General features: G+C 43.3%; 1 protein-coding gene across 1 annotated transcript in view; it reads right to left on the minus strand.

Moving 5' to 3' along the window:
- The window catches only part of LOC139056245 (ribosome assembly protein METTL17, mitochondrial-like), a 54,899-nt gene extending 41,285 nt beyond the window's left edge, over window positions 1-13,614 (minus strand). The window contains exons 1-6 of the mRNA XM_070534312.1: window positions 13,456-13,614; window positions 12,940-13,099; window positions 11,354-11,485; window positions 6,824-6,929; window positions 5,961-6,042; window positions 3,648-3,721 (exon numbers count right to left, since the gene is read on the minus strand). Coding sequence (XP_070390413.1) covers window positions 3,648-3,721; window positions 5,961-6,042; window positions 6,824-6,929; window positions 11,354-11,485; window positions 12,940-13,099; window positions 13,456-13,518 — 617 coding nt within the window. The 5' untranslated portion in view covers window positions 13,519-13,614. The remainder of the gene's footprint in view (window positions 1-3,647; window positions 3,722-5,960; window positions 6,043-6,823; window positions 6,930-11,353; window positions 11,486-12,939; window positions 13,100-13,455) is intronic.
- Window positions 13,615-15,362: the final 1,748 nt, after the last annotated feature.

Consider the following 15,362-nt stretch of genomic DNA (forward strand, 5'->3'; position numbering starts at 1 on the left):
GTTCTTTCAATTAATCAATTGCTGCTGAGGCACAGCCTCGGCTGTGATGAAGCCGTTCGTTATCACACCACAAGCCATTCATTAAAAAATATCCAGCACAAAGAGAAAAAGAAAGCTCTACAAACCAATTAAACACACAAAAAATAATTTAGCCTCCGAAGAAAGTCCATCAAAGTCAGAATGGGCCTACATTTTCACAGTCTGCAGAAAAATCCTGGTCACACACAGACGAACAACCGGGATCCAGTGATGCAGGAGTAAGTCTGGTTGCGACGTAGCAAACATGGGCATGTGGCCTTGGCATAGTAGAAGTCTTGATGCCGGGCACCAAGTCCAATAGTTTGACCTCTGCTCCCAGTGAATACCGTAAAAACCGGACTATAGGTCGGACCGGAATAGAGGTCAATCCCTCTACTAACGAATTCTAAAAATGAAAAAAAAAAAATTCTTTTTCAATGGCAAAAGTACCAAAGACACCCTAGACAATAGTGACAGTATTTATTTAAATGCTGCTCGCATGTGCACCCGGCCCATTTCTAACAGTATCACACGACCATCGACCCGCGTGCTTGTCAGCACCTTATTAATGGTGCTGAGCAGCGAAACAAATGAGATACGCTCATGTGTACACATGCGCTTACTTACGCTATTTCGCCGCTCCGTGCCGTGATGATAACATGCTGACAAACACGCGGGTCGATGGTCGCACGATACTGTTAAAAATTGGCTGGGTGTACAGTACGCAGAAGGGCATGAAGTGCGCAAGCGCTACTCCGAATCAGAGCAATGCGTTTGATTAGAGTGGCCCGAACTAGAGTTGTATGACGAGTGCTTTTCGCTGCCCAGTCCAGAGGCGCGTGCGATCTCTATCGCTTTCAAACGGATGCATTCGGCTGTCACAGGCAGCGATCTTACACGCAGCTCCCAGACGAACTCCGCAACCTTGTCTTCCAGTTTTGCGGTCCGTCCACGAAATTATGTTTTCTGTTGGTTTGCTGCTTCTGTCTCTGCCAGTACCGAATGCTCTTTTCAGATACTCCAAATTCGCGCTGTGCCGCAAGGTTGCCGTGGGCTTCCGTGCACTCAATCGCCTTTTTCTTGAAGGCGATGGTGACTTGCGTCGGCTTCCGCTCATTTTGAAACAAAATGTGAAAAAGCAGCCTTTAACCAATATAACTTTGTGACAATGTAAACACAAAAAGGCGGTGCCACAATGTCGCCATGACACGCTGCTGCGGATAGCGATGGCTATAGTGTACTAGAATAATACATTATTTTAGTACACTATACCGATGGCGAAGGCGCTTCTTTTTCACCCGCCCATTGTTGCAAGACTTCCGTAGCTTTTCCGCCAATATCCGGTATATAAGACAAGGGTCGACTTCTCGCAATAGATTTTTGAAAAAAAGTTGCACCTATATTCCGGTTTTTACGGTAGGCTTCACTTCTTCCACGTTGATCGGCACTTTCCTACATGCTATCAGGAGAATGTGGTGACCACACCTCTGGAAGGTCGCCCTGGTCCAGTAGAAGGCACAAAGCACAGGCCTGATGCCCGACGACTTCACTCCTGCACCTGGAGCACTGGCGAACTCCTTCCTCCGTGCAGGCTTGTTGTTCCACGTCTCTCCGGTTTCTTTTTCTTCTGTTCTCTTTGCTTGCTTGTGGTTGCTGTTCTTGCTATTAAAACCATTCCTTCGGTGCCCTTGTGCAACCGCTGCGGCATCTCGGCATCATCCTCGCATGGCTGACCCTCTCTGATCACGGCACTCGCGCACTTGACATGTCAAACCACCCAAAGAAATATGAAATGGTGGTTAAAAAAAGAAGAAATTACTTGCCAAGTACAGCCATCTGCGAAGCGGCTCACCAACTATCCCGCAAACGAGCGTGTCTCATTCAAAACGCTAAGAATGAGATATTATCTCTAGAGGACAAACTACACTCGTCCAAAACGGTTTTGGGACAGTTCATTCAGCAAAGACGAGATGTGCTTGTCCAAAATGGCTAAGGGATTAAGGAACACAGCACTGATAGATTTTACTTTACAAAGTACGAGCAGCTTAGCCTCATTACGAGCAGACAGTTGATATGCAAGAAAAATTAAAGATCGGTGGTGGCATTGCCTTGATATCTACGCTCCAGCTTCCTGTGATGTCACCGATTTTGGCAATGCGAGCAAACGAAAAATGTTTATTAATTCATAGAAAAGAAAAGCTCACAGTGACTCTGAAAAATTCAAAATCTGTGGGCTTTTGCTGCATAAGGGTACATCTGCATCAACTGAAAGAAACATGAGTGGCAAATCGGGAGGTCACAAGTGGCAGTTGGCGAATGTGGCAAGATTGTGCAGCCATTGCTCAAATGGGTCTATGACCAATTTTTTGCAACGTTGTAAAAAGAGGACCCACTGAAAGGCGAGTCACATAGTCACATGACCCAACCACAATACGGTGGCGTTCATTTGCTACTCTCAAGATGACAAAGGCCAAATGTGTAAAAGCACATGCTTTCTCGCAGTCTAAAATGAAATAAGGAACTTGGCACATCAGTTAGTGCCATGTAACTGCAGTATTCTGCAAAGTGCAAGTATGGGTGACCTTCACAACACAGTTTGCCGTGAGTGTACTCCTCGAGCATGGCATGCTGCATCCACTGTCTCTTTAATTGCGATTAAGACTTGGGTTAAGGCATAATATATGGTTCGTATAATATGTGTGCCGTAATACCTGCATTGTATATGAACACAAGCAATGTTTTGTGGCATCTTGTTAAAACAGACGTTTGGCGAGTTGGACAGCGCTCGTCCGTGTCGTTTCTCCCTGCTTGTCCCCGTGAACACCACGCTGTTCTGTTTCAAATAGTGGCATCTGTTGTTGACAGAGTACATTAAGAAACAACCCAATTAAGCGAAAATACTGAGGCTTTGAAGACCCATTATTGTCACTTGTGCAACAGTTTCACAATCAATTAAAAATATTACTAATATAGAAGTCAGACCCACCTTCACTTGATACTAAACATCCTTTTTTTTCATTGAAGAAAGGGAAACAGAGCTTCAGAATCGCAAGCTCGATAAGTTAGTGAATGTTCATCTTCATAGCGGAACCAGCATGATGAAAGATAACGCACAGAACAGAAAGAAAGGGACAAAAGAATGCCGAACTCACAAATTATTTTGTCAGAAAAATGATACACATAACTATAGCAAAACAAAGAACTCCCTAAGACAACCTGATGTCCCCCCGGTGGTGGTGAATCTTGAATAATCATGTCTGTAGTGTGTAGCCAGTGTTTGGATTATTCGGTACTTCATTTTCAATGCCTTCCACAATTTTAGGAAGCAGTCATATGCCCAATTTGAGTAAGAGCAGGACCTTGCCAACATTAAGAAAAATAAAGTGCAGGTCTTACATGAGTAAGTACGGTAGCATGCTCTCTCGCCTGGACGTGCACAGAGAGGCATTGAGAGATGAAAGAACTCATGTTAGCTGCTGAGTGACCAAAAGCCCAAAGTATATATACGCCAGAGTAATAATCAGTATGCCAGATGAAAAAAATATAATGTCTGGTAGGAATAGAATATAGTACTATAATAAGTTTCCTTCCTTCTTGCGCTTACCACTCTAAAAAGAAATGACACTTACCAGAAGCATGAACCAAGTCCCGACCCAAAGTCCATCATAGAAGCTGGGGCAAATGCTGGATTTAAGTGTCGAATCTGTAATGCGAGAATTAAAAAAATAACAGACACACTATAGAACCTGTTGAAGGCTGCACAGCCTATACTCCATTTCATACTTAGCAGACAATGCTGCAGAAACTAAACAGGCAGAGCATTTGTTTTTTATCTGCAACACTTTCTACACAATAACTACTTCACGTACAACTTGAATATGTAAGGTTGCATTGAATCGCATATTATTTGCACACTTTTGTGCTTCCGGTATGGGACGTTACGTCTTATCTGTAAAAGGAGTGCCCTGTGCGTAAAAAGCTGTAAAAGCAGTGCGGGCAGACGAACTGCATCTGCTGCATCTTCGAAGCAACTGCGCTTCTCTCTTATCCCCCTAGCCGAGAAGTTGTTCCCCTTGCCTTCCGCCAGATGGCACAACCTGCCGGACCAGCAGCTCGGTGCTTATCTGCAAAATCTACTCGAAGACGAAAGCAGTTCCTGCTACATTCTACAAAATGCAGGCAAATATAGATGTTTAAATACATCTCAAACAACTTAGAATACAATATGCTACCCTGTGAGCGATGTTTGCTTTGGATTAGATGAGTAGTTTGTGGACAGGAATATATTAAAGTCCACCAGCCACATATGGAAGATGCTGTACATGAAAGGAGTACAAGTCCAGATGGGCAGTGCTGAATCGCTCCAGAGCTGTTTTGCAGCAACAAGCAGCCTCAGCTGTCAAGCTGCCTGCTTCCATTGCAACACTTCTGGTCATTAACAATGAAGAATATCTTTAAATAAAGCTGAATGTGTTGTACAACCAATAGCTACAATGTCTTGATTAAATTCTGGCTAATTAAGTTTTTAATTAATTCAATCCCGACAGAAGATACCGGCCAGTGCTCATATAATTCTATACTTTCACTATGTTGATTCTAAAATGGGTCCCCACTGAATGATTTGAGCCTTACGGGTCCACATGCACACACTTGAAGCTCATGGTAGATGCATCTCTCTTGTTGGCACTAACGAACAATGAATGCATTAAAGGCACAATCTTCCGTCGAAAAATACAGTTTTTAGGACTATATTTTGTAGCTGCTGAAGCAAGAACGACTGCGCACAATGAGTGCTTACCATTTTTTACCTGATTCTAATCCACACCACCTCCTTTCCAAGAAAACTGGTTAAAAGACTACCTGCCCATCGCCATTGCTTACGAACGAACCTAAACAGCTTTCACAGCATCAGCAACAGCCCACCTTCAGAGCAAGCATTATAATCATTACAAGAAGGCAGCAGAACAAATTTCTGCATCAGATGGCAACCAGAGGCTGCACTCAGGCTGTAAGTACAAAACGTCACTCAAAAGAAATTACCTCACATGCTGGGCTAGTGCACACGGAGCCCCATCCTGTGTCTTTGTAGCTCCAAAGAATTGCGTGTCTCAAAGGACATACCGATAAAGTCGTTAGTGTAAGTGTGGGCCACCATCCCATTGAAATTGTAGCAGAATGGCCAGGGAAGTGTGGAATACTAAAAAGGCTGAACCGCTAGGAGGGGGTCACGTTGCAGCAAAGATGATGGGCATTACGCATAAATAAATGCTTCACTCTAAACTACACATGTGTTTATCTCAGTTGTGGCTCCCAGAACCAGAAGGCATGTGACATCATTTTTGTTTTCTTGCTATAAAGTTATGTGCATGCTAGATCTGGGTGCACATTATTTTCCCTATGAAGTCATAAAAAACTTACACACATTAGAATCAGTAAACAGCACTGCCAAATGGTGCCAAAAGGTGCATTAGATCATTCTCAATGCCTCTTCTCTTAATATGACCGTTTGGATAAATTAACCAATTTCATATGTTCCACCAAAGTTGAAATAATTGAAGTCGACTGTATTGGCGTTTTGCACAGAACAGTTGACTTCTTTGACTAAACGTTACCCACACACACTGTCATTTCCTAGGAAGCCTTCTATGCCTTCCATCGCAAAGCCTCTCTTGACATCCTCCTTTTCACATCAACAGGTTCAATTCATCGTTTATCAATCTTGTACGATCAGTCGCACAATATTCATGTTGTAAGATTCACTTTCACCTTTTCGTCTTGTCTACTATGTATGTAAGTCTTCACTGCAGAAGAGCCAACAGAAATCAACTGTCAAATTGCTGAATTTCTATGCAGCACTAGTGCAAGTACCACATGAATATGCATGCACATACTGACATCCTATACTTCCTAATGCAGTTCTACGGCTGGCAAGTCGCTCTTACCTCATGAAAGACGTCGTGGACGGCCGCGTAGTCTGCAGCAAGCTGCGCCACAAGATAGCTGCGTGCTCCAAAATCATCATACCTGCCCAGAATGAAGGGAGCGTGCACAGGGGATTTAACTATGGTGTGCAAATGTTTAAATTTTCAAATATGAATCAAACAGTCTAGGATACTTGATTCATACTTAATTTGGGAATTCACTATTTCACATTGTCGAATACTTATTCCTTTCTTTACGAATATAAGGAATGGGATCACTCACTAAAGGTTCTCTTGGCATGAAGCAGTATTTCCTTGGCACGAAACAAGTGTTGTGAGGTTTCCAGAATCGTATTACTCACTATTTCCCTTTAGTGTCCCTTTAATGATGTCACATGCCATAATATTCAGTGACATCAGCGGCGGCAGTGCATCTGGCCTAGAGGCGTTTTCTGCATCAGACCTTGAGTCTACGGCAGGAAGCGGGTGTCCCTTTAGTGAAAGAGTATGCACGTTCTTGTTAGAAATTAGAGTTCCTCCTGCACTGTGCAATGGTTTGATCCTTTGCAAACACAATCGTCAGAGCGTGATCTACAAAGTGCACTTGTTTATTTGCAATACCTAGACCTGATGAGAGGCCCTTTAATTAAGGCACGTAACAGAAGCATGGTACATGAGTGTTTTTGCATTCCATTACATTTGCATCAAAATGCGGCAGGCATGGTAAGGAATCACACACGACTTCTTGCTCGGCAGCAGGATGCCATAGTAAGTGAGCCCCAGCAAAAGGTGTTATCATAAATTAGTTCTCGGTTCACAGCATATTAAAAAGCTTAAGCGAAAATGCTCCTTTAATTAAAAATTGAACTACAGCTGATACTCACTTCATAGGTTTCCACAACCTGATCCGTTTCTTAAGCTTCTCAAATACTCTTTCCTTTACATCTTCTTCAACGTAATCTCTCTCCTCTGGGCTCATTCTTTCAAGAGCTGAAAAACAGATGATGATGAGACGCTACAACCTTATGCAACATCTTCAGCCTGCATATGCGTACTGCAACATGTGCATTATTTTACTTTTTGCCAGCATTCACTTTCCCGGCTCTCTTGCAATATTTTGCTTCCTGTGTTAGTATGTTTGCAAAATTTGTAGCCATTTTGATAGCAATGCGGGCCTATCATTACCACATTGTACAGTACAGTCCATTATTAAAGGGGACACCTGACCAGGGGTAAAGCCAAAATCAGTGAAATATTTATTTGCTGTAATTCAAAATAAATGGCTGATGTAACCAACTGGACGTACATTTATAAGTACACAGGGTATGGTAAAGTACACATTTATAAGTATGAGTATGGTAAAGTACATTTATAAGTACACAGGGTATGGTAAAGCTATTCTGTGGAAGCCTGCAAGGTGGAGAAAGGTTGCGCGAAAAAGAAAAAGACTGATTTCCTATGAGTGGGAAATTATTTTATTCTTCTCAACTGTGCAGTGATTTTATTGTGGCCGCTGTCTCCCCTGTTATAGTTTTTTCCCCCTGCACACAAATGTTGTAGCTAAAGGACGGAGAAACAGACCCTTACCTATCAGAAACAAGAAAGAACATTTTCTTGAGGCATGTCCTCATGCTTTTATACTCTGGCCATGGGGCAGTGCATGCGCCCTTACAAAAGTGACAGGGACGTGTCGCAATTGACATGTTCACCACATGTGCATCTGGCAATATATGATACAGCACAAGGTTTTCCAACAAACATATTGATTAGTCTCATTAATCACTGCCCTGGCTTTATCTGAGATAACAAAGTACGGCCAAAATTCACAATTCGCTTGGCTACATCAGCATGTGTGCCATAACAAATAGTATTTAATATGAAAAAGAGGTTTTTGTGTTGAACAAGTTTTGACTGTATAACATCTGTCGCAAGAATTGTCAATGACTAAATAATCCCTTGGTAAGCTAGGCATCAGATGAATGCAACATGCCAGATTAAACCTAAAATTGTGTGGCTGAAACATTATTAGGAATAGGCCTTATGAATAATTCTGCAAGTATGCCCCTCCATGCATTTCACTTGCCCTGACCTGAACATCTAGCCTCATGCTACAAGAGGCCCAAGTATACAAGTCTATATTCCCTTCAGGTGCTAATTAATTCAGTTCTTTGAAAATCATGAAAAAAGCATGCAGCTGCAGAATGAATCCAGACACTTCCATTATTCAGAGAGTTTTGCCAAGTATACAAAATGTGGATCTCATGCAAGAACTCTCTACGAGAACATCAGACAAGAGAACATCAACTATTTCATGTCTAGCATATGAGACTTGGAAAGCCCCTATACAGGTACTTAACAATACGCCTGATGTACAGCATTCTGAAAAGTAATGAAACAATTGAAGCTGCTATATATTGGCATACCGATATCACGCGTCGACACCCGGCCATCAACATTCACTCTCATTTTACTAAAACAGATTTGCACATACTATTCAAATTTGCAGCACAGGTTCAATTAGACAAATTCCTAGATATACTGTATGTGACTGCATTTAAAATTAGTTTTTGATTAGTACTTTTGATTTTGATGCACTTCAGGTGATGTGTGCACAATTGCTACTGTACAATCCCCCTTCCCTTCTCACCAATGGCCCGCTGCACTCGGCTTCGATAGTCCTGAGCATGACTTCCACCACATCACAGTTAAGGCCTATTACCATTTTTATTACAACACAGATTCCCCCCCCAAAAAGTCCTGCTCCCATCAACTGGCAAAGCACTGATATTATGACATAAAATCAATTATCATTGACAGTAAAGAACAAAAAACAGTTTAGCTTATGACGCCAGCGCTTAAAGCTGATTTGTATGTACATAATGAGTGACAATCAAGTGATTACCTGTACTCAAATGCATTTTTTTGTAGTTTTCTAATTGATCAATTACTTTTGCAGTCTGTGATGCTCAGTGTAATTAAGTTACATTTTCGGTAACCAATTATATTTAACCAGTTACTTTAATGATGAGACAAGCTGTAACAAGTGATGCCACTTCGAGCACTTGAATTTGGTGTGAACTACAGCAGAGGGCCTGTGGTCGTACCATGTAGCAGCCTCAGGAAGGCACGCATTCAGAAAGGCAAACCTGGGAACTTAGTATTTGTTTCTTCATCTCAATGCTTAACCAGGTGTTGGGCAGGTGTTGGGCGCTGCTATGGCTCGATAGTGATGGCCACTGTGGACGCTGACTCCAGGAAATCACCTAAGTGGGCAATTTTCTCAGCTTTTCATTAGCCCTATTGACCGCAACCTCACCATCCCTTAGCAACAACGAAGCATGGCCCTACATAGAGGACCCGGATGTGAGCAGCGCGTCATTGTTACTAGTAACTACCACCTTGTACACAAGGTGTTTTTACGATACAGTGAAAGCTCGTTAATTCGAACTTCAATAATTCGAATTTATGGATAATTCGAACTGTACGATTTCGTCCGGCCAAGCTCCACAGAAGTCTATGTATAAAAAAGTCCGTTAATTCGAACGCGAAAAGGTTCCCTCACGGATAATTCGAACTACGCTCGCCTGGCACACGGCCAGAGAAGCACGCCTACTGCCTACGCACAAGGCTGTATTGCCTCCGAAACGGAGAGAACGGCGAGAGAAGGCAAAATCGGAAAACAATCTAACCTGCGCGCAGTCAGCCAGAAGGCAGCGGCGGCTGCCGCCTCTCCGTTCTACGTAACCTCCGAGACTTCTTGCCCGTTGCGAATCTCAGAGGCTTTACAAAGCTTGTGCAGCTACTAATGTCGCGCGGAGATGGCATGGCAAGCGCCAAAACACAGCGAATCAAGTACGTCGCAGCTGTGCTTGCAATCAAGAACCAACGAATCAGGGCCGTCGCCACCTTCACATGTTCAGCGTCTTTGTCTCGGCAGTCTTCATCGTTTGTGCACCTCTGTTTACAGATTAGGAGGTATCGGCCGTCGCGAGTCATTGTGATGGTGTTAAGCCTCGGCTAACGTTCGTTTCGGTGGACATCGGTGGTGGGGCACAGTCGGACCCAGAGCTTCGACTTGAAGATGGCGTGTGCCCGCGGCAAACGCCATCACTTTCTGACATGCCCTACTGCTTCCAAATAGCAGTGTACTGTTGCTCTCCTTGACTTTCGTTAGTTCGAACTTTCGTTAACTCGAACTGAAGCAGCTTCCCCTTGCGGTTCGAATTAACGAGCTTTTACTGTATAACATCATCCTTCTTTCTAGCACACATAGTGAGGTAGTTTTCAGTGTCGCGGTTCACATCTGCTTAAGGAAACGACTCCAGATGATAAAAAAAAATTTTTCAAAAAGCAGTTCTTAGTGAAGATAAAAACAATGTGTGAAGGGCTTCAGAGGAAGCACTGAAATATTCATCGACGAATACGATACTCCCTAATGTGAAATTTGAGGGCAGCTGTACACTTGTTTTCATTTCGCAATAGATTGGCTGGTGTAGGCAATCTGTCTTGTGCGGCACGTTGCAAACGGAGAGAACTGTGCTGCAACTGCCTCACAAATCGGCAGATCACGAGAGGCAGCGTGTGGGTGATGCTTGGGCACAATTCACAGCAGCCACCGCAGACATACCTTCACTCATGCAGTGCTTTGTTTTCATACGGACGACACATGCTACTTCGGCATCTTCTGGCAGCCATCGCTGTTGCAAAGCCCACCGTGCATGGCACTGCACTTTTCTTCTCATCCTTTCACCATACCCTTCTCCTCCGATTTCCACTTTATGGTTCTGCTGCACCCTCCTCCTCCGTTTTCCTCTTTGTGCTTCCATTGCTATTACAGTCGTTCATATGCGCTATGCATTCGCTCTTACATCCTTGTGCTGTGCTTGCTCAGTTACGAGCAAGGTTGTGAGCAAGGTTACGAGGATGCTGTGGGAGAATGCTGAGGATTGCCGCAGGAACTGGCGCCTGAGGGCTCCACTCTAAAAGTCAAGTCAGATTCCTCTATTTACTGTGTCTGCACAATGTAAATAGATGCTTGTAGGAAGCAACATAAAAGCGATAGACTACATTTTAGTAATTGTTAAATTACTTTCATGCACTATTAAATCATCACTGAGATCAATTATATTTAATGAAGTAATTTTACCTGTAATCAAAAACCTTTATTTTGTAACACAAGTCTGGTTACGAACAAATCCTTCCTGTGCTGCAAGCATAAGGTAAGCCAACTAAAAGCAACATAGCTGCATACATTTGTGGGATTTCCTGTAAAGTTGAGCATAGCTTATTCAAAATGAAAATTATTAAAGAAAAATGGAAACATTAACATCTCATAAATTCATGAAACCACCATTGTTAGGAGCACTTGTGGGATGTGCTACTTGATTAATGTATACAAGGGCCAAGAAACTTACTGTATCCATAGAGGTCCTTCTCGATGTTCATAGCCCGAGCTCTGAGTTCATCGTTCTCAATGGGCAGGTGTCGTGACCAGAGCTGGTTTCGGATCACCACAGCTGCCTCACGCAGGTGGGTCATGTTTTGTGCTGTGAACACAACATAAGAAGCAGTAAAGTAATCCAGACAACTTAAAGAGAGCACTTGGCAATGTTATGTTCAAGTTGCTGCAGATAATTTGACCTCATCAAGAAGCGATTTTTTCTACTAGTAATAACTAGACTGATGGCCAAACTAAGCGTTACTCCACCATTAGTATTGTTCACAGGCTGTCACACAAAAAGGTTTAGTGACACTCCCGCAAGAATGCACTCACGCACAAGTGTCGGTTGAACTCACTTCGCTGCTCCACAGTGTGTGACCTCAACAGCAGTGCTTCAAAAACAAATAAAATGATACTCAATGCAGGGTTCGCACTAATTCTGAAACCACCTCATTTTGCGATTTCATATGTTTCCCCTGCTAACGAAAGCTGCCTCATATTTTTTGATGTACCGAAGGTTCACAGTTCTCTATATTTCACTTTCAAATGCACAACGTCCTGCTAAGGTATTAAGTGCAATGCCATCTTGTGATGACTTGTGATCATATTGTTATCTTGCAAACATTTGCTTTAAGTAACAAATATATGGTGTGTTGGCTGATTCATCCATCAACACAGTGGTGTTCTGGCCAAGTGACAGTTCACGCAGAGAGGAGCACTCACTCAAAGTGTCACTAATGTTGTCTGTGTGGGTGGGGTATAAGTCTTCTTCGGCATAAGACAAACACTGAGTGGTTGCTCAAAGGGTAATCTATGTCTAGACTGATTCAACATTTGATATGCAACTCTCTAATTCTGCATCATCAGATCTGACAGCCACAAAATATCCACAATAACTATCCAGAGCTTTCCATATGATAGTGTTGTTTCAATGAAACCCAACAGCCACGACGGCCGCATTTCTATGGGGGCAAAATGCGGAAAACACCCGTGTATTAGATTCAGGTGCACGTTAAAAAGCCCCTGGTGGTCCAAATTTCCGGAGGCCCCCACTAAGGCATGCCTCATAATGAGAAAGTGGTCTTGGCCTGTAAAACCCCATAATTTATTATTATTCATTAATTAAACCTATACCGAAGTGTAATGATTTTTTTACACATTTCTTTTTCTTAGCAGTAGTCAGTGCATCGCTATGCCTACATTATCAGCGTAATCGGCCGGTAGTTAGGAGTGGATGAAAAGAAAGCAACAGAAGCGAGCAAAAGGAATCCTTGCATTAATCATACCTGCCCTAAATGGCCAACGCACATTGTCTAAGTGAATTTGGTCCTTTCCAGACTTTTTAATCAAGTACAAACTTACCAAAAGTGCATGCGATCGGAATCTATATAATGAAACCGCTGTACAAGAGATGGCAAATTTTTTGGCCCGCCCGTTCTCAAATGAACTAATTTGGCGTGAAGATGAATGGATAGCGAAGCACTTGACTGTACTTCTCTACCGCGTAACTTTATCAAAGGTTTGCTTGAATTAGTAAGTAGTTCTCGTGGAAGAACTTACTTTCAAGAACGGTATTAGCCGCATCAATCAGTTTCTCTGGCAGCTTCACTTGCTTCCGTTTTCTCGCTCCAGGATGATTCCTGTGTTTCATCTCGGACGTATCGAGGGCCTCGCTGAGGTCACTCGGTAGTGAGACGGCATTGCTCGCTTTAGTGATTGGCTGCACAGGAAAACCACGATATGAGTGAGCACAATTTACATTAAACGAGCAATACTGCTTAGGTGCATCTCGTCACTACAGGCGTTATTTAGCGGAAACTTCGCGTTGTCGATGAGCTAAAGGACCCGTGTCACCGCCTAAGCGACCTCGACAGGCAACTATTGACGACGCCTTAATGAGTTAATTAAAAACAGCCACATCATTTTAAAGGCAACAAATATGCGGCGTTGAAACGGCGTTAAATCAACAAAGCATACGCTGAACTTCGACAACACTGTTTCGCTTCGCAACATTTACTAGCGCCGAACTATCAGACCAGACACGGTGCAGCCTGTCGCTTCGCGTAGTGAACTCACCCTAACACTGCAGATACAGGGTGGGGCCCTCAGAAACCTCAATAGCTTGTGGAAATTGCTCATCTTTGGGAGTATGGTCAACGAAAAGCGACGACGATATGCGTGCGCATGGCCCACAGAACCAAACAATATCACTCCTGTCGGATTGGTTGTGGATGGCTCTGGCTCATTTCTTACGTTGCAGCTGTAGCAGGTTTCGGTATCGCGGTGAAACCCATAACAGTACCTTTTTAGAAGCAGGATGGTACAGAAAAATATGAACGGCCCACAAACACGTTTGCGCAAACCGTTGTAGTATTCTACGAGAACGATACATGTGCATGTTTTCTTTTTAAAGCGAATATCTTTCTTTGACTATGTCGGCCGTTCTCGGGGTGGTCGGAGGCCGGACGCCGTGCGCGCCAACGTTTATAAACGTTGGTGCGCGCGCTCTCACACAACCGAGACGCGTACAATTGTGTGCGGTCGCGCAAGGCGTTTCCGGCGTCTCGGTGTTTTTGCCACTAATGGTCAATGGCGTAGCCACAAATTTCGTTCGGGGGCGGCTCACGCAGCAGCTCGGCCTCCTCCTTGTAGAATAATTTGTCGAAGGATCAAATACTTCAATAATAACTGCATTGACATTGCAAAAGATGCTGCAAACAAATTCTTGAACGCTACGCATCATCAAGACAAGCAAAATATGCATTTCTTCATAAAAGAATACACTCGTACGTCTCATTGTGCTCGAAATAACTTATATCAGTGCTTCCGTGTTTTCTGTCTATTTAATACGCAAAGAAAATATCACACGAACTTTTAAATTATATCAGCTGGAAACCAGCAAAGCAGTGCATGCCGCTGGTAAGAAAAATGCAAAGGCAACGAAATGAACAAGTTGAGGACCAATATTTGAATGACACTTTGTTAACCTCCCTGCCTTTCTCTCATTTGCATCTTTTTCTGTGTCTTTCAATTAAGAACCTCGTTTACATTTTTGTACATATGCAACGACCAGGGGAAAATCACAGTGACGCTGTCCTTTGTTAGAATGTACTGCGCAGAAGTTGTTTGTCAAGGTCATGAATTGTGAGAATTAATGTCGCAACAGAGAGCACATATAAAAAGCAGGAGTTCTGCAATATATGCGAGGGCGATTCAAATGAAAGTGAGCCAATGCGAATATATGACTCGTACTTTACTGAAAAGTAGTATCCATGAGCATTTAGACATTTGTCCCACGGACTAACGAGCCGCGTGATTCCCGGCTCACAAAACTCCTTGGGTTGCTGCTTCAAAGAGTCTGTAAGCGACTCTTTCACGTCATCGTGCGACACGAATCTGGTTCCCTTGGGCTGTTCTTTTCAAATGCTCAAAAATATAGAATTCACACGGCGACAGGTCTGGGCTGTATGGTGGATGTTGCAGCGTTTTCCACTTTGCCAGTTTTGTGTTAACCACGTCAGAGTCGTGGGGACGGGCATTGCCGTGGAACAAAGATGACCCCATTCCTCAATTTTCCACGTCGTTTGTTCTTCATTGGCACACGCAGCCGATCCAATGTTTGACAATAGCAGAAACGATTGATAGTCTCTCCAGGTTTAGCAAATGGCCGCTAACAACCACAAAAAAAAAAGTCAACAACACCTTTCTAGCGGCAATGACGGCCTTTGCTTTCCTTAGGGGTGGTGAATTCACGTTTCCGCTGTAAGCTTTGCCGTCGTGTTTCAGGCTCGTAGTAGTGGCACACTGATTCGTCCCCGGTCCCAATTGCAGACAAAAAGTCGTCACCCTCATTGTGATACCGGATTAGGTGAGTCAAGGCAGCGCCGAACCTCTGTCTTCTGGTGGTGGTTCAAAATCTTGTGCATACATTGCACACACAAGATCCAATAACCGAGGTGTTCATTAATTAAGGTGTGACCCGA

This window comes from Dermacentor albipictus, chromosome 2, assembly GCF_038994185.2.
Source record: "Dermacentor albipictus isolate Rhodes 1998 colony chromosome 2, USDA_Dalb.pri_finalv2, whole genome shotgun sequence".
Lineage (NCBI taxonomy): Eukaryota > Metazoa > Arthropoda > Arachnida > Ixodida > Ixodidae > Dermacentor > Dermacentor albipictus.